General features: G+C 36.7%; 1 protein-coding gene across 6 annotated transcripts in view; it reads left to right on the top strand.

Moving 5' to 3' along the window:
• The window catches only part of LOC126873944 (ras-specific guanine nucleotide-releasing factor 1-like), a 56,937-nt gene extending 38,338 nt beyond the window's left edge, over window positions 1-18,599 (top strand). Inside the window, exons 12-27 of one of the 6 annotated variants that reach the window (XM_050635342.1) lie at window positions 1,263-1,514; window positions 1,943-2,003; window positions 2,090-2,225; window positions 2,443-2,825; window positions 2,995-3,104; window positions 3,226-3,345; window positions 4,063-4,284; window positions 5,577-5,756; window positions 5,863-6,176; window positions 6,473-6,600; window positions 7,726-7,746; window positions 9,728-10,106; window positions 10,240-10,337; window positions 10,502-10,784; window positions 10,865-11,062; window positions 11,233-18,599. In XM_050635342.1, coding sequence (XP_050491299.1) covers window positions 1,263-1,514; window positions 1,943-2,003; window positions 2,090-2,225; window positions 2,443-2,825; window positions 2,995-3,104; window positions 3,226-3,345; window positions 4,063-4,284; window positions 5,577-5,756; window positions 5,863-6,176; window positions 6,473-6,600; window positions 7,726-7,746; window positions 9,728-10,106; window positions 10,240-10,337; window positions 10,502-10,784; window positions 10,865-11,062; window positions 11,233-11,451 — 3,104 coding nt within the window. In that variant the 3' untranslated portion in view covers window positions 11,452-18,599. Of the gene's footprint in view, window positions 1-1,262; window positions 1,515-1,942; window positions 2,004-2,064; window positions 2,226-2,442; window positions 2,826-2,994; window positions 3,105-3,225; window positions 3,346-4,062; window positions 4,285-5,576; window positions 5,757-5,862; window positions 6,177-6,472; window positions 6,622-7,725; window positions 7,747-9,727; window positions 10,107-10,239; window positions 10,338-10,501; window positions 10,785-10,864; window positions 11,063-11,232 lie in introns of all 6 variants that reach the window. The other 5 variants (XM_050635347.1, XM_050635346.1, XM_050635344.1 and 2 more) reach the window with 5 other exon arrangements.
• The last annotated feature ends 6,811 nt before the right edge of the window (window positions 18,600-25,410 follow it).

Here is a 25,410-nt window from a genome sequence, read left to right as displayed (position 1 = left end):
AGTCGGTAAAGTCAACTCGGTCGAGCTGGCTACACGTGAACGTCTCGTCCAAGGTTTTACCGGAATGTCCATGAGAAATGAAAATTCGGAGTACGTGGCGCAAGCGCGTCCCTACGTGCCCCAGAATCGATGGGGTTGTATATTCGTATGCACGTGATCTACGCCGAAACTGCTGGATCATGCGCAACAAGTATCGTCAGGGCCGTCGTAGGAATGGCAAAAATTGCTTAAAAACATTTTCAAGATATTTAGAAGCAGTCTTCTTTAGAGATGTTTCTCAAACAACGTGCTCGATAGGGCACAAGTGCAGACACGTTTTGAGGTAGAACGCGACTCTCGTCATCTTGTTAGATCACTTTCGCGTCTCAATAAAAGATTACGCAAATTACCTGCTGTATCTGTAAAACGATATTCGTTGACAAATTTTCACGCTCTAGTGCATGATATTTTCGTTCTGCACGAACACGCGTTTGCGTAAATTGGAATCCTCTGCGAGAAGGATGGATCGTTTGTTAACACAGCCCTGATCCCTCGTGTTTGATATCGCATCACATGGCTACCACGCAAACGTCCTTCCGTCTTTATAGCGTGCAGGAAAAGCCCCGCCCGCGGATGGTTTTCTCCTGACATTGGTATCGCCAGAATTGTAGATTTTCTACGTTTGTAATAACGCTTAATGGAATCAGAGAAGGAAATTGTAGCTTCTAGAACTACCGACTGATAATTTGAAAGTTGTATCATGGGGTTAGCGGGACGAGAGACAAATATATGTATATATATATACGAGCACATACGAGCTCCATTTTGCAGTTCGATTGGTGAACAATTCAGCGTGTGTTGAAAATGTGATCACGTAAATTTTATCGAGAGGTGACTCGTATTTGTTGGAGGTATTATCGAAATAACGGGGACCAAGGAGGTGTACAAATGATAGTATTAGGGATCAAGGATATTCAGATACATCGAAAATACTGGTGGATAATTTCCTGCCTTTTGTTGTTGTTGTTCTATGCCGACTTGTCAACAAAATAACTCATATACGTATCGAGTCGAGCAAGGTACGAGTTAATAACAAACTTTCGTAATTTTGTTCCAGGCAATGGTATTTTGCTAAAATTAATTATATACTTTTTATGTATATATATTTGAAAATATTATTGCGCGCAAAGTTTTTGAACAAATTAATTCACCGATTCGTGATATTTTGTCCATTCTTTGACAAAAGATTCTTTCTTATTAACTTGTTACTTTATGTTTTTCAGGTACGCTCATCCAAATCTTAGATAAACCAAAAGGAGCTCGAAGTAGATTGAGCGCGACGTTTGGAGGCAAAGGTGGTGGCGATAAGGAAGCAGTCAGACAGTGCTTTCTCTTTTCCAATCATTTGTTACTAACGACGCGTCAATCGGACGACGATGGTCGTTTGAATCTTGTCCCACAAATAGGAAAAATACCTCTTTCCGATGCGGTGTTAGTGGAGGATCCTAACGAACAGAGTACCGCAGATGACGATGGTATTACAACATTATTATTCTTCGACTAAGGCTTCTTAGTGCTTTACCTTGTAATCTCATGCTACTGCAATCGGCTTAATCTTTTGCACTTAGTAGGTGGTTTCTTAATTGTAACTAAACGTAAATTCTTGCGAAATTCTAGCAGCTTCGAACGGCAACAAGTATCATTCTTAGTTTGAAAATTTGTTGTAAAAATTGATTTCCACAAATTTGTTAAGTATTTAAACGACTAATCGATCAGCGGATTCGACACGAGGACTTTTTAACGCTCCTAGCTCCTAGTAGTAAAGAAAATAGTCAACTATCGTCTGTCTTCCTTTAAAATGTCTTATTTTTAGATCTTTAAGTAGACCAGCTGCTTCCCTATACTTAGAATGCTCCTTCCTTCTATTTTTAATTTTTTATGCATTTATTTGCAACACTTCAAGCTTCTTCGACTTTGGGCCTGCGGCGACATTCCAAGCAGTGGATGATCTGTCTTTTGCAAAAGTGTGTTAAATACTTTACACATAATTAATATTGTATTGCCGTGATTGCAAACTGATTTTAGAACTGTCAGTATGTTCGATGTCCAGCGGCATCAGCGAGAGCAGCGGAAGTGGTAGCGGAAGTGCCAGTAGCCAACTGCAGAACCGTGACTTCAAAATCATACTCGACTTAAAATCTGGCGGATCTCAAGTTACCGTACACCTCGTAGCTCCTACTATTCAGGTACAGCGTAAAACGATTATAACAACGATTATTATCCATATAATATATAATTATTATTTATTAAGAATCATCTGCCATAGACACCTACGTTCTTGTTAATTTTCTCTCAGAAAATTCTCTCTTCAGAATCTCTTGAATTATCTCTCTTTAATTACATTTTATATTTTCCATTTGCGAGGAAAGGCAAATTAACGAAACTTTTAATTAACGAATGAAGGAGAAAGCTGCTTGGATAAGCGATATCAGCCAGTGTATGGACAACGTTCAGTTCAACGATTTAGTTCGAGGCTCGTTGTCGGACACTAGTTCCGTCACGATGCCTCAATCCATCAGGAACGACCCGAAACTGTTCAAGGATGACGTAGATATCAGATTCAGTAGGACCTTAAATTCCTGCAAGGTGCCGCAAATCCGATCAGCCACTCCTGAACGACTACTTCAACGTCTGACGGATCTCAGATTTCTCAGTATAGATTTTCTCAATACGTTTTTGTTAACGTATCGAGTATTCACCAGTGGCGTTACTGTACTGGAAGCTCTGAAGAAAGTGTTTTACGAGGCTGAGCCACCCGATGCCGAGATGCCTACTGGTTCTCTGGTGTAAGTTTCTGAATCTGTTGCCCATTCTTGTTTCATACGAAAGCATCCTTCTGACCGAGCGTACTGGATTGTGATAATCCTGTCTCTCCGTGAAACAAGTTGTAACGTACGCTTGAAATATGAGAAACTTCGACTTTTCTAATTGGATGTAAATGTGTATGTCCACCAGATCCTTAGACGTATTGGGCGGAAACACAGCGGACTCGCAATTGCACGTGGACGATAGAAGACGAAGCAGCGTTTCACCACGAAGAACCAGCGGGGCTAGTTCAGTTTCTGGTATATTTATCGACTTGTACATTAATCTTACGTTATTAAAAAGTGGTTTCACGGAAGAAAATATCGATAAATTGTCTCTGAAAAATTCACCTTTCATTTATTTTTTTTTTTTCGTATATAGGATACGGATCGGAAATAAGCGACAGCCGTGAAGCGAAGAGTCACGGTTCCTGTGACTCTAGCAGCGGCGGATACACGCTCAATTCAAAGGGATATTGGCGCAGTGGCGGATATAAAAAGGGTAAATCGTTTATTAAAATAAACGAGCGTAGCATTAGCTTCCTTTGCGTATGCAGAAGCGATAAATCGTACTTAGATGGCCACTGTCTTGAAAAAGTAAAATCTGGTAGCAGAGTTAGATAAAATAGTTTTATAGATTATACGCATAGAATAACGCTCCTCTGTTTGTAATGTATTGTCAAATAATTACGAGTCATGTACAAATACTTTTCGATCGTTGCAAATCGCACGAAGTATTTATAGCGAAGCATTTAAGTAGTTCAAGCGGCAAATTATGTATTAAAATAATATATTTGCAAATTATTTAAGATTTCTCTTTTAAGTAGCTCTGTTTCACATTACGGTATGCAGTTAAGTAGATCGTAATTATTTTGAAGATTGTTGCATGACGCAATAGCATATATCTAGTTTTATTAGAAGAATTATCGCATTTTCTATTATTTTACTCGAGCGATATGTTTTTTAACGCGTTAACGTTATTATATTATCAACGTTAACGATTCAACGACTCTGTCTGTTAATAAACGATTACGTATTGCTAATGTCTATTAAAATATGCGTCAGTGTTCGTGATTAATAAGCGCACGATATAACAACAAACTAACGTAACAAACTTGCCATTGTTAATACCACGAAATATGCGCGAAAGTTATTCTATGAGTTCTATCAGTTCGTATCACTAAAAATATTTGTAACTGTCGATTAATAATTATTTTAGTGGACGAGGAGCAGCAACTAGGTTTGATTTCGGAAGCTCCTTCAATTATAAAACGAAGTCCTACTATACAATCGTCCACTGCGTCCATTGGTTCTCAATCTCCTGCAACACCACGAAAAATCAGCATTCGCGTGGACAAAGAAAAGAAAGAAGAAGACGATGGCTGTCATTTAACGATACCAAAGGTCATTGGTGTTTCGTCCAGCTCTGAGACACTCACGGGTAAGATCAAATTTCGGAAAAAGTGCACGGTTTTTTAATCGTATCCGGGGAATAGGTAATAGAAATCATAGAATAACTGCAAGTCGAATTTCTGTTCGAAGACAATAATTAAGATCTATTTTCTTCTTTTATAAAATTTATTTTAAAAACTAGGATAGAACGGTTAACTTTAGATTGCAAGAACAAACCATCAGAAGGCGATAGGCATAGGATTCCATTAGAAGTCTTCACTAGGCCTTAAGCTATGAAAGGATGAAGCACTTTGCGAAGAGAAGTAGTTGATCATGACGGAAAATATGATTTTCCGGATGTATTGAAATATCCGCTTGGCTCAAGTGGTGGGATAAAACGGAACACTCGTTTAAAACCAACATATAGGTCGATGTTAATATAGTGGCTCGTTCTCTTCTTCCTCTTCTTCTCTTTTTCTTTTCGTTATTCTATATTTTCTCGACGAACTTGACGAACACGAACTAGTGTCATTTCGAAAAATACACGTGGATTTTTACGTGAATAACATCCGCATGAGATAAGTGCGTTGATTATTAAAATTTCAACTGACAGCTGGATCGAACGAAAGACGTATCTCGTACGTCATAATTTTCTGTGCGAAGTTAAAATTTTCTGGGAAACCAGAACAGCAATTCGAACTTTACTCTGCAATCAATCTAATTGCAAGAAAGAATAACACGTGCCAAGAAACATCTCTATTCTTGCCTATACGTATTTACATAGGCAGTTTATTCCATACTGAAGCGTTTCGTTTTGCCGCGGATGAGATGATTCGGTAAACATTTAATATACTTGACGTATTAAACTTCGACAGCGGGAATTTCCTCAACTCTCTAAATTCTAAACCAAGAAATAATGTGCGCGCGGGTCTATGGTCGATCGTGAATTATTGCGAGGAATATTTAGTCTCGTGTCACGTAATGGCAACTCATTAGCAGTTCTTATCAAAGATAAACACCGGCGTTCCGTTTCACCCCACTCTTCCCTGCATTTTACCGAGGCCTTTGCATTGATATATATATATTAATATTATTTAAATAATTTCGTCTCACCTATGTTACGCATGCAGTATTATTAAGCGGCGTTACTCTTAAAAAAGGTAATATTTTCCAATCTATTATACGTCCGTTAATAATTATCCGGATACAGTAAGAAATTACGTCATTTGAAGGAAAATTGACTGTAAATTATTAAAAAAATTCTTTTCATCATACAATATCTTACCGTGACAAACGCGTTTCGCGATAGCTGATATTAAATAATAGCGTAATTAATTTCAGATAATACGGTAATAAGCGCACCGTCCTCTCCTAGCAATCTGAGTTCTGTTACGTTGGTTGGGTCAACTGGTTCAGGGTCAGGATCAGGATCGGATCGAAGTCCACAGGATGGGGTTACTTATTCGCGTGGCGTCTCCGAAGAAACCGATACACCTGTAGCAACGGATCCGCCAAAAGGGGGTACGCTGATTACGAAATTAAAGCTTAACACGCCACTTGTCGCATAGCTCCTTCACACAGGCTGTTCCATTATAACTTTCTCATACAATTATTTCCAAATTATCAGAGGAACAGTTTATCTACGAGGATGCCGAGTCTGAAACATCGAAACAAGCGAAAGAGGAGACACCGACGAAAACTCCTACAACGCCAAAGGCGACAGCCATCGAAACAACCGAGAACGAAGCAAGCAAACACGAGAAAGAGAAACAGCCCGCGAAAGAAAGTGAAAGCAGCAGTCCATCGGCTCAGCCGCCGTCTCCTCAACAAAATCAGCTGAATCAACAGAGGCAACATCTACATCATAACGAACATAGAGCATCCATCGCCTCTGCTCCTGCGGCTACCGCGCGAAGTAGCTCGATTTCTACGATAACTGGAGTATGTGGAGAAATATGTTTCTTTGATACACTTAATGCTATTCATACACACAGATATATATGCATAACGTGCATAACGTGTCATAGTAATTGAAATAAGTAGAACGTAGGGAAGTATATGGCACAGAAGGCCGGTGATAGTTCATTTTCTCTAAATTAATAATATTTTTAATCGAGGTATTATTGCCGATATTACAAAGGATTTAACGTACAACGAGCTACGTTACTACGTAACGCTAATAGTATTTTTGGTTGAAATATAAATGAAATATTGAATAGGTTATTTGCGTTTTGCAGAATTATTGGATGAGCAGGCGATCGATTCAAGAAATCGAAATGTCTTCCCAACAAGGCAACTTCCAACATGACCAGGTTTCCAGCAAAGCTGGAGTAGTGATTACCAGCTTTCGGCAGAGTCATCGAAGGTTCGTTCGAGTATTCCTGACGTGTTTAACTGTCTATGTATATCCATACGTTGTTGTACGCATCATAAAAAAAAGTGCGCATGTCGATCGATCCGAGGTTTTCATTTCCCGAAAACTATACGATATCGTCGTCTTTATACAGAAAATACGATCGAACAACGTTTATAGTCATCTACCGTATCCATTTGAAGAAAACATTAGCATGCAACTTCGAGGACATGTATAAATTGTATCGAGCTAATTGAGATACCATAATATTACGTTAAAATAACGATTAATCATTCTATCGAACGTGTACCGCGAATATAATTAAGGAACTAATTTGTACAGACGTTTGTATCTTGAAACAGAAGAGAAGAGAAAAAAAAAAGAAGAAAAATTATCTCTATTTCGTTTCACGGTATCGCTAATGAATGTTGACTGTAATAAAGGTATTTTTCACTTTCTTACGCATGAGTGCTTTGTCTCGGTATTCTTACGTGTTTTCTTCCGCCTACAAATAAATCTTCCTTGTTTTTCTTGTAGACAGAGATATTCGTATTTTTCTATCCTCGTTTAAACAACACTATCATCTATTATCTCTATTATTTATGAAGTACTGCATACGTAACGATTGGAAAATTTATGTGTATCTTATTATATTATTTTTACTACAAAGTATATAGCTTTTCCTTATTATAATTAACGACCATCGTATATCTGATATTCTTCTACTTTAATATCACTTTCTTTTATCTCTACGTATATCGTTTATCCTTAGGAGATCGAGCGATACATCGAAATTCCAAGATTTCAGGTTTGAGTTGGTAATTGGACAATTATATTTTTTCAGTGACACGAACGAACGGATTCGAAAGTATACGTATTGTAATTTAGTTGTAAAATCGATTGTCCAAGCTCGCTTTCGCGATTTCGTACGTTTTATACGATATTTATTATTCAACACGATAATACGTGAATAATATTATTTCGAAAGAACGTACTGTCGATTCCAATATCGACGTGAATCGTTTCTATTCGTAACTCGACATGCTTATTTTCACCAAATGAATTTTTCAATCCAGGATAATACTTTAGTTATTTTAATGCAACTGTATTTCATATGACGTTTTGTGTCACTTATAGCGTTGGACCTGTACCTATCTGGTAAGTGTCATCGTTTCTGCTTCTGAAACACTGCTATTTTTCACTCTATGTGGCGCATGATGATCTCTATCTCTTTCACAAACTCACGTGTATGCTCTCTCGTCGTTTTATTGCTCACGTTCACTTGAAGCACATTGCAAAATTTCAAAATTTCCATACATCCCGAAAGGTATCTAGCTCTTCTTAAATTTATTAAAAATAAAATTCACCGCCTACAAAGAATATAACATCGGTCGTCATGTAATTCGACGTAGTCATTTTTTATAATTTAAGTCGCAAATAGTTTAAACTATAGTAACGCATAATACGAATCGCAAGACGGTACGAAGTCCTATTTCAGAAGAACTATAACTTGTACAAAATCTTTTTACAAACCTACTTTTCTCGAATAATGGACAAGATTTTGAATGCATGAATACCCGAACCTGATTTATTCTAAATATCGACTATCTTAAAACCAAGATTTTATATTATAATGGCATAATATTTTTTCAAATGTTTTTGTTATCTCAATATTTATTTTTCAAAGGAAATAATCAAAGCTGTATCGATATCTTGTAATATATTTCTTAAACATTTGTTATGTCTCGTACTACCTACTTTCATTTTATTACTAATTATCCTGCATCATGGGCGAGCTAAACGAAATAGAAATAGTTTGAACTGTTTAGACGTCTTGTATTAATTGATATTCGCGGTAATAGTGTCTCTACCGCGGTTATAGTTTAGTACAGCAGCTGGATACAGCTATTGCATTGTCGGTATTTGTTAATCAACTAGACAGCAAGGCGCACACTAGTGCACATTAGATTCTAGATTAGAGCAATCATTCGCAATAGGCTGATTTATTTAATAATCAGTATTTTTTTGTCGCAAAAAATTGTACGATGCATATATTATACATATACATGTGTATATAGCGTCGATATTCAATCTAATTAAATCTAATTAATTCAAATCTAATTAAAGTTTTATTATTTTTATTTATACAATTCGTCATACGCAATATGTATGTGACATAAAAATTTAAGGAATAAACTTGAACTAATATTTTCCTACGTATAATTCGATGTTCAAACGTTTGTCGATACGTTTCTCGATAGTTCATTGAGAATACCGTGGCGGAAGATAAATACGGTTGACACTGCAAAATACAAATTCAAGTGATAAAGAAGTTGTAAGATTCAGCGTATTTCGAATGATCAGTAGAAAAAGATTTAGATTTTTCTTTTCTTTTTTTTCTTCGTAATGTGCTGAGTAGTTTGTAGATAACAAAGAAAGAAATATGTGTCTTTTAATCGTCACACTTAGATGTTCACTATTGTCTATAAAATGATAAACGATATAAAGTTTGATATTCTCTCGTCTTAATTAGTAAATTTATATTTTAATATTACAAATTATAATATGTAAATTTACTGATTATTGAAATGTTGTACGGCCTAAAGTTGATGGGGAACAAACATGTTCATAAACAGTAATCATCCGATGTTACGAAACTGTCGAGTAATTTAATATCTGTGCTTCACCGAAGATTTTCAACGTAAAAGATATTCGTTCAAATTAAAAGCCTATCTCTGGAAAAGAAAAAGCTTTGATTCGAATCACGATAATTCTCGAAAGGGAATTTCCTAAAAAATATGGTAGAATAAACAATATTATGTCTATTAACGAATATACTCGAATAGGCAACAGTATGTTAACCAATAACAAACTACTAATTAAATAATATACTTTATGATTATTTATTTGAATAATACGAGGAATGATATATTAAATGGTATAACAATTTACAGATGCTAAAGATATGCATGTTATGTAACGAATTATGTGTAATGTCATAGACGAAACGTTTCATACTATTCAAAAGAATAATCATAACGGTAAAAAGATAAACACTATGTGTCCATTTAATATGTACAAACAGCACAAAAACAAATTCAAAGCAGAAAGGATTAACGTTGCTAATCTATATATCTAGGAGTAGTACCTCGACGGCTGCAACTGCATTCGCAATTGCAACATCTGCGTCGAGCAACCCCCCGGACAAAGGCATTGATGGAAATAATCGCAGTGGTTCTTGTCGAGACAAAAACAGGCGCAAGGAGTCGGTCATGTCAACTGCAGCCACGATGCGAGTGTTAAACGTTTTGAGGCATTGGGTCTCGAAACACGCTCAAGACTTCGAGTCTGATCAGACGTTGAAAAATCTGACGATCGAGTTTCTCGAGGATATCATGTACTGCTCGAATCTTCTTCCGGCTGAACACAAAGCCGCGAGCCAACTTCTTCGATTGATCACGAAAGAAGAGCCAGAGAGCAACAAAGTGGATCTGAAGAAACTGTTGGCATCTCCCACTGTACGTATACGCGAAACATCGATAACCCACGATACTAAATAGACATAGTTAATTCTTCTTTTGTATTTTTCCTAGTTAAAAACATTGTGCTACAAACCGTAATATATTGAAAAATATCGTCACGCGATTTCAGGTGCAAACGAAAGAAAGCATCGAGACGCTATCGGCGCTTGAAATCGCAGAGCAAATGACGTACTTGGATCACAAGATCTTCGTGTCTATTTCAAGCGAGTAAGTTATCCAAACGTATTAATTCGTTGCTCCGTTTATGAATCGTTGAAGTTTCACCGTGAAAATAAATGTTTTTGGATAAAGAAGATTCGTCCGACTCGTATCCATCGATACAGGAACGCTGACATCCAAAGTATTTGTAATCCGCTTCTATTTCTGCGTAGGGAATTTCTTGGACAAGCGTGGATGAAAACTGACAAGGCTACACGCGCACCGCACATTCTCTTGATGACGAAGAGATTCAACGAAGTGTCGCAGTTGGTGGTCTCCGAGATTATCCGACGTTCGAACATGTCAGCGAGAGTTGCAGCGATCGAGAAATGGGCCGCAGTCGCGGATATCAGCAGGGTTTTGCACAATTACAACGGTGTGCTGCAGATTTGCGCAGCTTTTACAAACAGCAGCGTCTTCAGATTGAAAAAGACTTGGGAAAAAGTTTCGAAAACGGTAAGGGACGATCACGCGAGTTCGGCGATATTAAAATGCCGAATGACGAACATATACGAGCTGTTTCGTTTGTTTTATAGACGAAGCAAACGATCGAGAGACTACAGAATATCGTGTCTTCGGACGGTCGCTTTAGAAACCTACGGGACGCTTTGCATCGATGCGATCCACCTTGCATTCCTTATTTAGGATTATATCTGACCGATCTTTCTTTCATAGAAGAGGGTACACCAACTATGACCGAAGATGGCCTTTTAAACTTTTCCAAAATGAGAATGGTAAATCGGTTTACTCGTTACTCGGTCATGTCGTAAAATTGTTACTGTAAAAAATGAAAGAGAGAGAAGAGAGAGATATCGCGAATTGAAAACGTATAAACTTGCTTAGCTCGAGCCAATTCTTTAAATCGAGTTTGAAATTTGGAGGAAATTTTTCGATTTATTTCCAGATTGCCCACGTGATTCGAGAGATACGACATTTCCAGCAGACACCCTACAAGATCGAACTGATAACGAAAGTTACGAATTATCTGCTGGACCCGTCGTTGATGCTAAACGAGAAGGATCTATATCGCATGTCCTTGGAGATCGAGCCAAGAACATCCAGGCTAAGTAGTTCAACCTTAATTAATCTGCCACCTTCTGTGAGCCATACATCCACAAAGTAATCTTAAGTATCAAGCCACTTCAATTATCGATACGTAATTATCCTTGTCTTATCCTCGGGCTATTTTCTAGATAATACGGAAAACATTAAAAGAGAGAGAGAGAAAAAAAAAGGAAAGAAATACTCACACCGAGCGTTGAATCTCAATTGCTCAATTGTGATTATGAGAAGCGTTTGCGGGTTTAAATGTGCACTCAACTCGTTGACTCTGTACGAATCGTACGAGTAGCATTCTCGTTTTTTATCACGAGAAAAGGACGAAATAAATGTCTAGGCGAAGTTATAATCCAAAGCCTAACCGGCGAGCGTATCCTGATATTCCCCAAGTTTCTTCGAAAGTAGATGTCCAATATTTCTTGCAAATAGTACGAACGGCGTCGGTTTATGTCGGACACGAGCCAATGTGTTTTCAACCCCGTCCATTTCTGTCCAGTCTCGCTCGTCGTCACAGTCGCAGTAACGTCCGTTTTCCCTATATTTCCACTCGTGAATTTCAATGTGTGTTTACGTGGAATCCGAGAAAAGCGATGTTCGTTGCTACTTGAGGGAGGAAAATTTCTGAATATATCGATCGCGCTGTGCCATCTTCGCGTACGATGCGCGATCGAAATTTTCAACATTTTTGTTAGAACGCTGGATCGTTCCGGTCACAGGTACACGCGGAGGAAAAGTTTATAGTTTGTACGAACGTTACCAGCATATTTCTATTTTATTTAGTAAACCGTGTCGATCACTGTCGTCGACATGTACGAGACGTACGATTCGGTCGAGAGACGACGTTAAAGTGATGGACGATACCGGTGACATCGTTTATTTCGACGGAATGTAGACTAGCTGACGAAACCGGAGAGATTTCGATCGTTGATTTTTAGTTAAAGTCGCTGAATCGAGCAGTATTAATCCCTGAGACGGGCCAGTGCAAACGAATATTAATATTAAAAATGCTAGCGACGGAGATTAGCAGCAAAGATCGAAGATTGTATTTGACAATCAGTAGAGTAATGATATAATGCCTTCGATCGGCTCCTAATCCTAATCTAACTTTTACTCCCTTTTTCCAAACTTCCCTATTCTTATCGTTTCTTAATGTCGTTACAACAATGTCGTAGAGATATATAGTATGTGCTTAATTTTACATCTTTTTATTTCTTTCTCCGATAGTACCATGTTTTATAAGAAAATTTGCCGAGGAGTTTCGTTAGGAGAGCGGGACCTATCATAATTTCCATCGTATCGATATTTTTCTCCATCGAAAGATCGATCGATAACAGTGCAAAGTGTGATTTCTATTTCGTGTATTTTTAACACATTTGTCGTGTAAAGTCTACTCGCATATTGAGAACGCGCATATCATTAAAGATGTATCTAAATGTAATCCAAAAATATTTATTCCGCCATACTTGACGACACTTTTAGCGTGACTATTCGATGATCGTATCGTTAAAGTCGTCGTAACGAATACGAGGAAAATTAATATCCGTGTCATCTCGCTGAAACAAACGGGTTATTCATTAAACTGGATAGTTTACGCTTTGTTACGTTATATTGTATACTTGGTCTTGCTTTATTTATTATAATTAATCAAGAACAGAGGTGCTCGTGTTACGAAAATTACTACGTTATTAAAGAATCGAAGAAGAATGAAAAAGATTTATAACCATCGATTTAAATGTCCGAACGCGGTAACGAATTCAATGACAAAGTGCTTATCAGATTGAGATATATAATACGTGCAAAATAATAGAATAAAGGAAGATGTTCTTTACGCAAGAATCATTAGCCAAAAATATACATAGAATAATATTCTCTGTCTCTTCTTCATATACTCTTTTTCGCCTTTTAAAAAGAAACTATGTTAGTGATAAGCTTCGGTAATCAGCTGCATCCTTCGTAATCCTTTTTTTATCCAATTGTCAAAAGGACATTCCACGGATAATCTTCGTTATACTTTCCTCGATGTAAGATTCCACTTTATAGTTTATAGTCACGTGGATCTCGGTATTGGCTATGCTTTGTATTCGAAACGTTTCGGTTGTTTTTAGGTGTATCGCATATCGTTTTGCGAATTTCTATTTACCTCTCTTTTATCTAGATACGATATTATACTAATTCTAGTCAGTCTGTACACCGAGAATGAGAAAAAAGGAACATGACGTATGGGCTACGTGAAACATATTCTCCAGCTAGCACGTTCCCCGCACAAGTTTCACGCGAGTAAAACGATCAACGGGATATTATAGCGAGCCACTTTTCCATAACAATTGTAAATCCTGAACTAGTCGTGTTTTTTTTCTGTTGATCGTAGCTTGTTTGATTGTAAATTTACATTGTATAAATATCTGTGATGGAAAAAAATAATAGTTATTGTAAATACGAAGCGTATCGCTCATAAATGTTGTTGAAAGTCAAATGGACTATAACCTGCGTGATTAACGTAAACCATGCGTAAAATTTTAACACCGATGTTTTCGTCAACGTCGAATACACTCGTAAAACAAAACTATCGATTCCAAGGGATTATACGAGGACAAATGTATTCGTCTGTGACAAAATTCAAAATGAAATATCATGGTGAAGTACACAAATGCAATTCTCCATTCTTTTCTTCTTCGGATGTTTCGCGCAAAGGAAACGTATATTCGATTAATTTTCTATTCGATTACTCGCTATACAATAACCGTATGCCATTTAATTCGATAGGTTTATATAGGTCGTTTCATGAAAATCTCACGTGTTGCTGTTTCTCAAATCGATTACTTTTTGTCGTATCTGTTAACACCGATCGGGTTAAAAACGATCGAATTTGTGTACTTTCATCGAAAGTCATTTCTTCCTGGAGTTTCTATATTTTAAACGTCAAATACTCTTACGGGTCAGGAATAGAGTACCTGAATACAAAGCCCCGATCTCGTTATTAATTTTATTAATAACAATGTATCGTCGCTCTTAAAAGGAAACATACGAATTACCTTAAAAATCTGTGTTCACGTGTAACTTTCTTTAGCAAAGGCTTCTGTAAAAACAGAATTATATTTAAACAGATTCCGGATGGAATATAAAAAAACGTCGAAGCAAACATACTTGTACAAATTGATACATACTTGGATAATTTTGCGGAGCATGTCATTCTCGTAATCAAAATGTTATCGATTCTCTTTTGCGTTGCAGGAGATTTCGTATCTTACGTTCCAAGATACATCTCGTTAAAAGTATCAGCTTTATTTTAACATAATTTTAACACGATTCATACATATCTCGAATCACCGAAAGATCACGAGAAACGAAAAAAAGATCTTTTACTTTCGCCCATCTTTATCGATATCAATCCACGGAAGACAATCCACGGAATTTCCAAAAATGTATCGTTGTTGATCGATCGAGACCAGTAAAAAATATGTGCCAATTTCTTTTCCAGACACGATAAACCGTTAGAAAGCTGATCCTACGATCGATTCATAGCGAAGCTCGTGTAACGTTGTAGAAAGATATTCTCTACTAAAGTTACTTATTCATAGTCTGCCAATGATTTATCATTTATCGTATTTATAATTAAATTCCTTCGCTTGTACATTATCCTACATACGCTTTTTCTAAACGTAGAGCTATATTTTCTTTCCACGGACTTGTCGAGTAATTCCAGGTATTTTGAGACGAATATATATTCAATTTTCGAGTAATGTTGCGCACAAATTTGCACGCTCAGTCACGGAGCGCGTTTCATTTGCAGCTTTGCATAAATTATTTGAAAGACTAATGTCGAGTTCACTGGTGTTTTTCTGTATACACAGGCGCGCGCGCGCGCGCGTGCACACACACACGCACACACACACACGCGCGAATACATAATATTAAATGACAATTTAGACAGAACTAGGTAACTATTACTGTTATTGATAAATGCAGATGTAAATGGATTATTATCTATATGACAAACGTTATAGAAATGTAAAATTAAACGACGTTTCCCTCTAAACATCAAAGCAAACGATGTCTATAGATTCTATAAATTGTTATGCCACTGTGTCGTGTGAATAATGTCGCATAAGATCTTCTCGATAACGGGCACTTCTAAGATTATTAGTAAACCTTAGATTAGTACGATTCTTTAATCAGATAAAAAGAACGTGACAGGAAATGTCAATCTCGTACCTATAATCAGAACATAGATGTAAAAGGAATAAGAGGTGACGGGGATTTAAAAATATTTGATGAGAAAACGAGGTGAGCTTTGACGAATCCAATCTTTATAAAATTCTTGATTATATTAATTTATTTAACGTCAATCACTCGATACCTTAAACGGTCGACATTTAATCACTCGATAAATACAGCTTTTCTTTTTTTTTTTTTACTTTGAGACTCGTTCGAAAACGTTAAAAGTTCGCTTAAAAAAAGAATTGTAAAAGTCTCACCAATGGAATGGAACGTTGAACGTTTCGACTTAAGGATAATGTTCATAATGGGAAAGTAGATGACCTAGAACGAAAGTATCGTGGAATAGTTTTGTTACTATGTAACACAGGACACTCGTAAGGATTACATTATTCGACCGAACGAATTTCCGATGGCTCGCTGCCGTACAAAACTTTCACAATCAGAGAGATAATCAAAACAAATCCGAATACGTACTCTGTAGCGTAATGAAAGAACTCTTAAACACGTATGTACGTGTACGTACATGCGTGTAGATGTATACGTGTAAAGTGTCCGATTCTATTCAACATTATTTAATTTAACGTTCCTTTAAAAACGCTAGATCTTGTAACAATAAGCGTGTCTGACAACAAAATGATTTCACATGATTTATATTTATATTACGTACGTTGTAATTATATGTACTTAGTTAACGTTATGTTTCATTTGAATTTATTTATCGCAATTACGTACTTCATCTTAATCTTTAATTGTATTATATCGAAATAAAGCAATCAAATATTTTCAACGTATTTTGCGTTATAAATGTTTAATTGTTTATTCTGTATATCACAGACGTTGTTTTAGTTATTCGTAAAGATAAATTTAATACGTCTGAAATTTTCGTCTATGGATAGTAAAAGGAAACGATCGAAAGCAAAATTTAATCAATTCTTTCGCAAAGTAAAATATAACTTCGGAAGAGCAATCGATAAATTTGTATATTCGTACTTGATGCAAGGTTTGTATTATCGTAATTATAATTTTTCAGTTATGTATGTCGACAAATCAATAAATTAGCGATGGAAAGTAAGCTTCTTTTATTTTCGTTTTATTTGTGAATTTATTTATGAAAATCCGCGCGCTAATCGTAAGAAGTTCGAATTTATTCGATTCACCTAACAATATCGATCTAATAAGAAGCCTAAAACTAATCGAGCTAAATTATCAAATATTTCACGTAGTTACTATTTACGTAGAAACGTTGAAAACGAACGCAGGCAAGTGCTCGATCTATGGGAAGGTACATGGGAAACGTACATCAACATAAGCATCGTATACTTTACGGAACATGGAAAGCCTGAAATCCGTGCAACACACGATTTTCTTTTAATGTTTTGAATCACCATAACTCGAGAATATTTCATCGGTATGATACTCCAACTTAGATCGTTGAATTTTTAGCGATCCGCGCTGTACTTTTTTATGAAAATGGAAACAGCCGTGTTCCAGTTAAAGATGCCAGTTAAATTCACGAAACGAGTATACAAAGTCTTTGAAGCGCGTTATACATATTCGTTGTAAAACCTAAGAATCTTTAAAGGACGAGTTTCGTTCGTTAAAAAGAAGCTTAGATTTTCAAAACGATGTATAACGGTTAGTGTCGTTCCCAAAATTTTCAGCAACGCAACGGTGAAGATGAACAACTGTTAAAAATTAGAATTTACTTGTGGACGGTGATGAGATTGGAAATTTCGAGCAGCTATCTCGATTAGAAACTCGATACGTTATCTATTTAAGATTACGTTTAAGACGTTCGAAAATATCTATAAATTATAATTGCGCGTGGATGCGTGTGCACATGAGATACGAACGAATGAATTTGCGTGATAATTGTACATTCGTAGCGTGCGACCACGTTCCTTTAACATAGTTAAACTTAAGCGGAATATTATCGATCACAAATCATCAGCTGGTTGTGAGTAAATGTTAATTATATATCCACCGTTGACGTGGACATTTAGATGTACGATGTCAGCAATTAGACCGAGTAGTTTACACCGATGCAAGAATTACGATGCGTTAACCGATTGTCAGAGGAAATCCTTAAATTATAACAAAGCACGAAATCGATACAATCGCAATGAGTATGATCGAGGGCACCTTTTGTTATCCTAACTTAAAGTTATAGCCGTAAGAGCTTTTTTACTTTACCGTGAATAACTGGGTTCTAACTTTATCCTCTTCTTTAAATTACACGCTCAAAGTTATATGCGGTATTTCATTTAAATTATGACATTTTACGAGGAGAAATAACAACCTCTTATTAATCGTTATACTTAAAGAAACGTAATTGTTCCAAATTTTTGAATTTGTTGCCATCGAGATATACGTTTACCGTAACTTTAAGATCAAAATGCCCGCTTGATATATCTTAACGTTGCTTCGATTAAGAAACGATTATCGTAAATATAAATTATAATCGGAATTTCTTCCAATGATATCGCATAAAACTGGATTGCATATCATTTTGATAATTATCACGGATCAATAATTTTCCTAACGGACAAACGTTAGGCATCGTGCGCCAAATGATACAATGTAATAACTAACTTCTGCATTAACTTTATCGCAACGTTCAATGTAAATATCGTAGAATTACTATTGAGATTGTGAAAAGTGGCTTGCAGGATTGAGTCAAAGAACATGCAAGAGAGACGATACGTATGTTCTGTAGCGTGTAATTGCGATCTCACTCGTTATAACACTGTATGTCATCTTTGATTCAATCGAGTACTTCGATGTCACATATGTTTTTATAAACTGGTGAGAAGCAAATACGACGAAGAAAAGAGTTTCCTTGTTGAAGAATAATTAAGAAAGAAGGCCAACGTCTATTCAAATATCAATTTGAATGCTATACATTAATCGTTAATGCTGTCTATTATCTATCAAACATTTTATATCTTTTCTCTCTCGATCTGTATACATTAAATAGAAAATATTCTTCTGTAACTCGTTTAGATTTTTATTACAATTGCCCACTTCCTGAATTATTTTCGAACGTTTCCGTCAACCTCGTTCTTTCTTTTCTCTTTTACCGAGACCAGTCAAAAAACGAGAACTCGTCGGTGTCGTGTACGCAACTAAGTACATACTCGGACAAATTACAAATACGCGAAGATGATAACGAACGTGGTAACATTGTATTGCTGCTGACTGAAAACTTTCACGTAGCACTGCCAGTAAAATTGAATGCCGCGGCACAATTAAAAATACCAAGCTAAACATCGTCCAGAAATAAGGAAAAATATTTTATTCTCCGTTGTCGCGTTTAAACGAATCCGACGAGAATAGCAGCGGATGCTCTTTAAAGAAAACTTCCATAGATTATTGCGCCTCGGTTCTTTTTCCCCTCTTTCCATAAAAAAAAAACCGCCTTTTAACTTTAGCTGCTTTTAAAACTAATGGCAGTATCTCTGTTTTCAAAGCGATTTCAATAATTCATTCGGCCGAACACACTGTCTTACGATGTTTTCTTTTCACGATTTTCACATTTACCTACATAGCATTGTTTTAAACACAGTGCGACTCTTCGTCCGTGTATTTTTATTCTTATGGAGCCACCTATTGTCCGCGATCCCGATTGCTACGCTGTTTTCCACGTTTCCCAGAATACGAGTATCTTAAAATCGCTATAATTAATTATAATCGATTATGCTATAAATTGCGGTATAAAACTTGCTGTCGGCAACGCGATTATAAAAATTTGATACCTCGATTTGTAATCTGTTGTTTGGCGGACGTTGAAATGTCGCGCGCTAGCGGCAGTTTTCTCCTTTTTAGGAAAAAGGCGTTCGTCTGTTGTACGCGCGTTCGACGACGCGACTGTTGCGCGACTTCTTTTCTCGCTCTCGTCCGCATCAATAAAAATTTCAATTTCTTCTTCTCCCTAATAACGCCATGTATAAATGTTAAAGCGTTTTAGTGGTTACCACTTCTAAGAAAACCCTACATCTGGTCTCTTTAGTTTTTTCAAGCACCGGAGCCATCGACAGCGCGTAGACAAAAGACTGCGACGAAGACAAAGCATAAACAGTAGACAGGCGACGTTGGCTTCGGGCTTTTCAGTTATCGGGTAACACAGCTAGCGTGCGGATCTGGACCAGCTCAAATTGTATTCTTACTTATAATTACACTTCTATTTATATATATTTTCTGTCTTAAAATCTACCCACGAGTTTTCTCTGTTTACACGTCGAATAACCTCAACATAAAGCAACAGTTTTGTCGCTGGTACTCGGCCAGTGGTAACCACGCGAAACAAACATTTTTATAACTTGTACGTTAATGAGAACAGTCGTGAATGTAATAGACATGAATTATACTTACTGCGGTATTAGCTCGAGGGCTTAATACGAACGAGTAACGGCCATTGCAATTATATTTTCTGCATTATTTTACGCCTGCTGGAAAACGTATGGTGGCAACAAAAGTATAGAGAGATTATGCTTACAGTTTATTTTCATGCAAAGCGTATGGATTACGGAACATAATTTTCCAACTTTAATCGAGTTATCGAAGGAAATAATAACGACGAGCCTAATTTTACTTTGGCGAATTCCGCGCGAATATCGTCAATTGCTCGAATTTGCGTCGTGATTGTTTAACTATTTGCTCCATGAACTTTTCGATCAAAGAATTTCTATTAAACGATCTGTTCGAATTCGCCTAGGCAGTGTTTTATTCTTGCGTTTCGCGATTAGGTGCGTCCTAATATTTTTATTCAAACATATTTTTGATAAGTAGCAAACTACGTTTATTTACTTAACTGTTTCGATTGCGTTTCCTATCTATTTTCCTCTAGTTCCTAAATAGTGACGCGTGATTCCGAACGCACGGCTCCTATGTGCACGCAATTGTAGGTTCAGGTAATGACAAAACCAATTAGTATAATAATTTAATGCGTACTGCTTACCGCACTAGCACAATTTACGCGTAATTTTCCTCGGCCGATAACCTGGTTGCCTCGCTGCTGTCTCGCTACTTTACAGCTTCGTTATTGTATCGGTTCGTGTGCCAGCAAATATGGACTCTGTTACGGGGATAGAGAGGTACGTACAATACTCGATCTATGCATCTACCTAACACGATGTCGGGGCGAATTTGAAAATCTGAATATCACGTAAGAATGCTGGCCAATGCATGGAATATCGAAAAGCAGACGAATGTAACGTAGCAATGGTGTAAGTGTGTAAAAGCTTATGATTTCGTTGTGTATTTACACGATACATGTAGAACAACGGCGTAACGTGATTCATTCATAACATGGCCAACAGTTTGGTGTATCGTGGTGTTGCGTGTTTGCGTTTGAAATGATGCCCACGGTTAGAATCGCCGCATTTACTGACAGCTTTTTGCCCCTTGGTTCGTTAACATTGTCAATACGCATTGCTGCCTTTGCACGTTCTGGCAGAAATCATTACATCGCATTGAAATGGAAGATAATTATAACACAACTGTTACCGATCCTTTGAATGCCCATATTGATCAGTTTGCGAACCAAATCCCTGGATTACAATGGTTTTCGTATTATATACATCAAAGGGGGTTGCTTGGCGTATTGAGCCTCGAAATCTCTACCATAACTATAACGGTATAAGATTTCATTATTATTTCCGATTGTGTTAATGTATCTACTATTACTTGCTGGCAATATCGTTTATTATTGCAACAACCGTTAATTAATTAAGAATAATTTCCTTCCAATACGATTCATTTAAAGTAAGATGTTATTGTAGTTAGCCAGTCTCTTCGGATATGTATAATTCTTCCACCAGCTAATATTTTTCTTTCTTTTTTTTTATTTTATGTACTACGTACCTTCGTTACTTTCTAGGAGATGTTTAATTACGCTAATTATCTTCCTCTTTGCGTATCTTCCTCCTTTCCTTATCGGTATTCGTTAACGAAGTAAATTAATTTCCATGGTTAATAATAAAAACTTGGCCAGTGAGGAATATTTACATGTAGAAGTACATGCTGCGTTAATTTCGACGATGACTTTTAGACGAGCAGAATAACCAAAGTCAAAAGACAAATATCCTTTATCTACGGTAATTTAACTCTCCGACATGTGTGTATCTTTTCAAAGTTTCACTCTTTCGATGCTACGCGGAAGATTATCGTAAATGAAACGAAGTTTTCCGAACTCAAATTTTCTATGTTTATCTTATCAGAACGTGATACGTTGTACGACGAAGCAAAAAGGCAAGGGGCAGTTTTTCATTGAAATTCCGAATTTATATCCGACGACATCGTTCTTCGTGCAGTTCGTCGTGCGATGAGATATACGTACGGGTGATACTATAGAAGTGGGAATTTTTTTGCGATTCTCGCTTTTTAACACTCTTAAAAACGTTAAATTGTATTATATTTGCACAGCAGAGGAAAATAATAACCGTAACTTCGCAGACACACTACGATGACCGTCGATTTAATTCATGTATATCCAAGAATTATCTTTTATACGTGAAATTCTCAGTCCTCTGCCATGTCACAGCTACAAAATTTATTCTACGATCCACGCTCGGTAAATGAATTTCGAACTATTCGCTGATTCTTCTTTTTTACATATATTTTACGATAGACATATTTATCATTCGCGTTTCTTTCTACTTTGATCGATTCTAATTAATTGACAAAAATTATCTACAGTCTTTGTCGTCACTTTAACGTCTCAAATCCGTGTGAAATTATTTCTAAAGAGAAAAACGATATCTACGATATTAGGAAAGAAAGCAGGCGAAGTAAGTGAAAATTAATCGAGCGAAGCTAATGCGCTTTTTACGTTTTCTGGCCATTTTTTGATTAGCTGACGTTGAAAATTCTGCGACAATCACCTGTTGCAGTCAATTAGCTTTTCAGTCCTCTGCTTCGTGTTTTATTAGTTTTGACAAATTTTACTTAATGTAACGCAAATATAACACTGGCATTCATTTTAATATCGTGATTCAATCGTAATTGGCTCGAGAATTTTTAGCATTTTATAAAATCCTCAGTTCTCTGGTCTCGGTCCTCTGTGAAATAATAATAAGTAATAATAAAGTATGATAGAGCATTGAGAGAAGTACTCAGGGACCTGATGAATGTGTGTCGACTGTATTTATATTACATAGATGCTTCAATATTACATCATATAGATACTTTAGGTAAAGTTACAATTCAGTCTTTATCAGATCGCGTTTCGTTATCACCGATGGATGAACTAGAGCTAAATGTATCGAAGCTCTACCCTTTTGTATTTTGTTTATTAGGCCACTTATCTGTCGTTTAACTAATTAATCGCTATTCGGAACGCGGATTCAAAATTCAAAGCAATGGCCTTTACCTAGCTCGCTCTATGTTCATGAATAATCCCGGCACTTTGACTTCTAGTTCGCACGATCGATCGTTACTCGATCGATTGGACGTATTTTCAAACGTGCTGTATCGTACCTCTAAAACATCGTATGTGTAAGCAAATTACGATACAGGTCATCGACCAACACCGAACAAAATTGTTTCCGTTACGAACCTGACTTCTTTCTATGTCCTAACTCTCCTTACATTTGTAATTACGAAAAATTTAGAGTCAAAGCATCGTGCTTATAGTTGTGATCCGTTTCACACAGTGTAGTATACCGTAAGAACGGTGAGATATAGCGCGCCCCAATACCTACGGCACTTTTGTGTAATTAGGTAACAGCCATAATATTATATGCGATCAAAGGAACGGATATCACGGCTGACGTGAACCGCAATCGGAGAAGCAACTTTGAACAGCCGCCGTTATTCATAGCTTTTAGTTCGCACAAACCTTACGAACATCGCACTGCAATGCAGAAATCTAACGAACATTCTTTTGCATACATTTGGCGCTTCGTTGTAAATGTTCAGTTGGCAAATGTCTCTGTACAACGCGTACACCAAAGTAATGAGAACAAGTTGGACCGTTATTAATTGTAATCGCGGCTGTGCACGCTTTTAATTAATGTTCTTTTAATTAAGATCATAATTATGAGTCGCCTACCACAGATGCTGTCCTGTGTTCAGTCGTATAAGAATCTCTACGATGCTCTTCCCCTTTCTGTGTTCCTTTTTTAGCGCTTTCAAATCGCCTTGAGGTATATTAACTACCAAGGAAGTATGTGCCTCTCGTTTTAGAAACTACACGTGAGAACTCGAGGATGCATCTAACTGTAACTATCTGCAATTCGATTCGCGAACGAAACGCATCGAATTACAGAGCGTATCGTTATTGTTTGTAAGGATGGCCACTGTTGAGAATTGTGGATCTTAATAGCCGAAATAATGGTATAGAAACACTAAATTTACACTTGGAATTAATATTAGAATAATTATATATTTATTTGATGAGCGATTTCTAAGATATTCATCGATACACACTTGCACGCGTCTCAACACTTACTTCCATACCCGACTGTTAACCGACTGAACAGTTTACGTTCATCCGCACACTGATACTCACATACAAGTATCTCTACTACGCGTCTAATCCAGTCCAGCACACAAAATTATACATATCTCAATAGTCACATACGTGGAGGATGATTTTGTTATAACCGTGACGATATCTCTGACGCAAATATTTTAACTTGCAGCAATATTACGAAGAAAATTGGGCTGTTTAAGCGATAGTTGTTGAAACAACTACAATTACAATTCAAATATTTAATATTTCTATTCCTGCGCTGTGAAATATATAGACACGTGTATATTAAGCACACGCCAAACGTAACATCGACTGTTCCCATAGACGATGGTAGTTCCATTAATCTAATTTAATTAGCTCTTCAAATAATAACTCACCGCGCTATCCGCGCAAAACTATCAACATTACCTGTTCTTTCGCGAGTAAAATATTTCTTTTAGAATAAGCGAAATACGAATGCGTAATTCTTTAACGAAATAATTTAACGGACGAATGGCTGTTTCGTTGAAAATACGTGTATAACTTTATCGTCAAATTCGTTCACGTTTCTTGGGTAATCTCGTATCGTGTACAAAGGAAAACAGTTTCACGGAACAGTTTTCAAGAGATTTCAAGGCAAAAGAGGCCACTTGCGTGAGCACGCGTTATTCATATAACTCTACTTCTCGATTCTCCTATAAACAGGAAACAAAGAACAGAGAAAATGGTATTATACTCTGCGTCAGGCCAAGTACGTATGCAAGTACCCTGTCTAAGATCGTGATTCAATATCTAGAGTCACTGCGTTGTACAGAGTGAGGAATGTAGCGAGCAGTTTGGCAAGCGGACTGTACGAGGGACAGAGCAACACCTACGCCGCAACTTTGACAACGAAAATTTATCTAATAACAGAGAAGAGATAGATAAATAAAACAGAAAGAAATTTCTAATACGCCAATAGCACATGGATACAGCAAAATATCCGCTCAACATGTTTTCATTTCAATTTTATTTCAACGGCGTTGTTTAATTGTAACGCATACTGTACAATTGCAAGTACGAGTAGCGGTTAATAAATGAAATTAACTTTACGAATCCCGAAAAATTCGGCAAAACATAGTAGGTGATGCGGATTTTTGTTGCACGCGCAACGTGTATCGTTATGTTGCTCCCATAAGCTTCGATTATTTTGTATATTTCGATTTTCACGAAATAATAAACATTATTCGAAGAATAAACGTTATTATAGTGGAGAATTTTCGTTCGGAATGCGTTGCCGGCATATGAAACGCACGTGGTGCTCAAGTGTTTCGTTGTTTTTAGTTTCTAGAGCAGCAAATCGCAAACTAACAA

Source organism: Bombus huntii, chromosome 15 (assembly GCF_024542735.1).
Source record: "Bombus huntii isolate Logan2020A chromosome 15, iyBomHunt1.1, whole genome shotgun sequence".
Classification (NCBI taxonomy): Eukaryota; Metazoa; Arthropoda; class Insecta; order Hymenoptera; family Apidae; genus Bombus; species Bombus huntii.
This window is presented reverse-complemented; position numbering and strand designations above follow the sequence as displayed.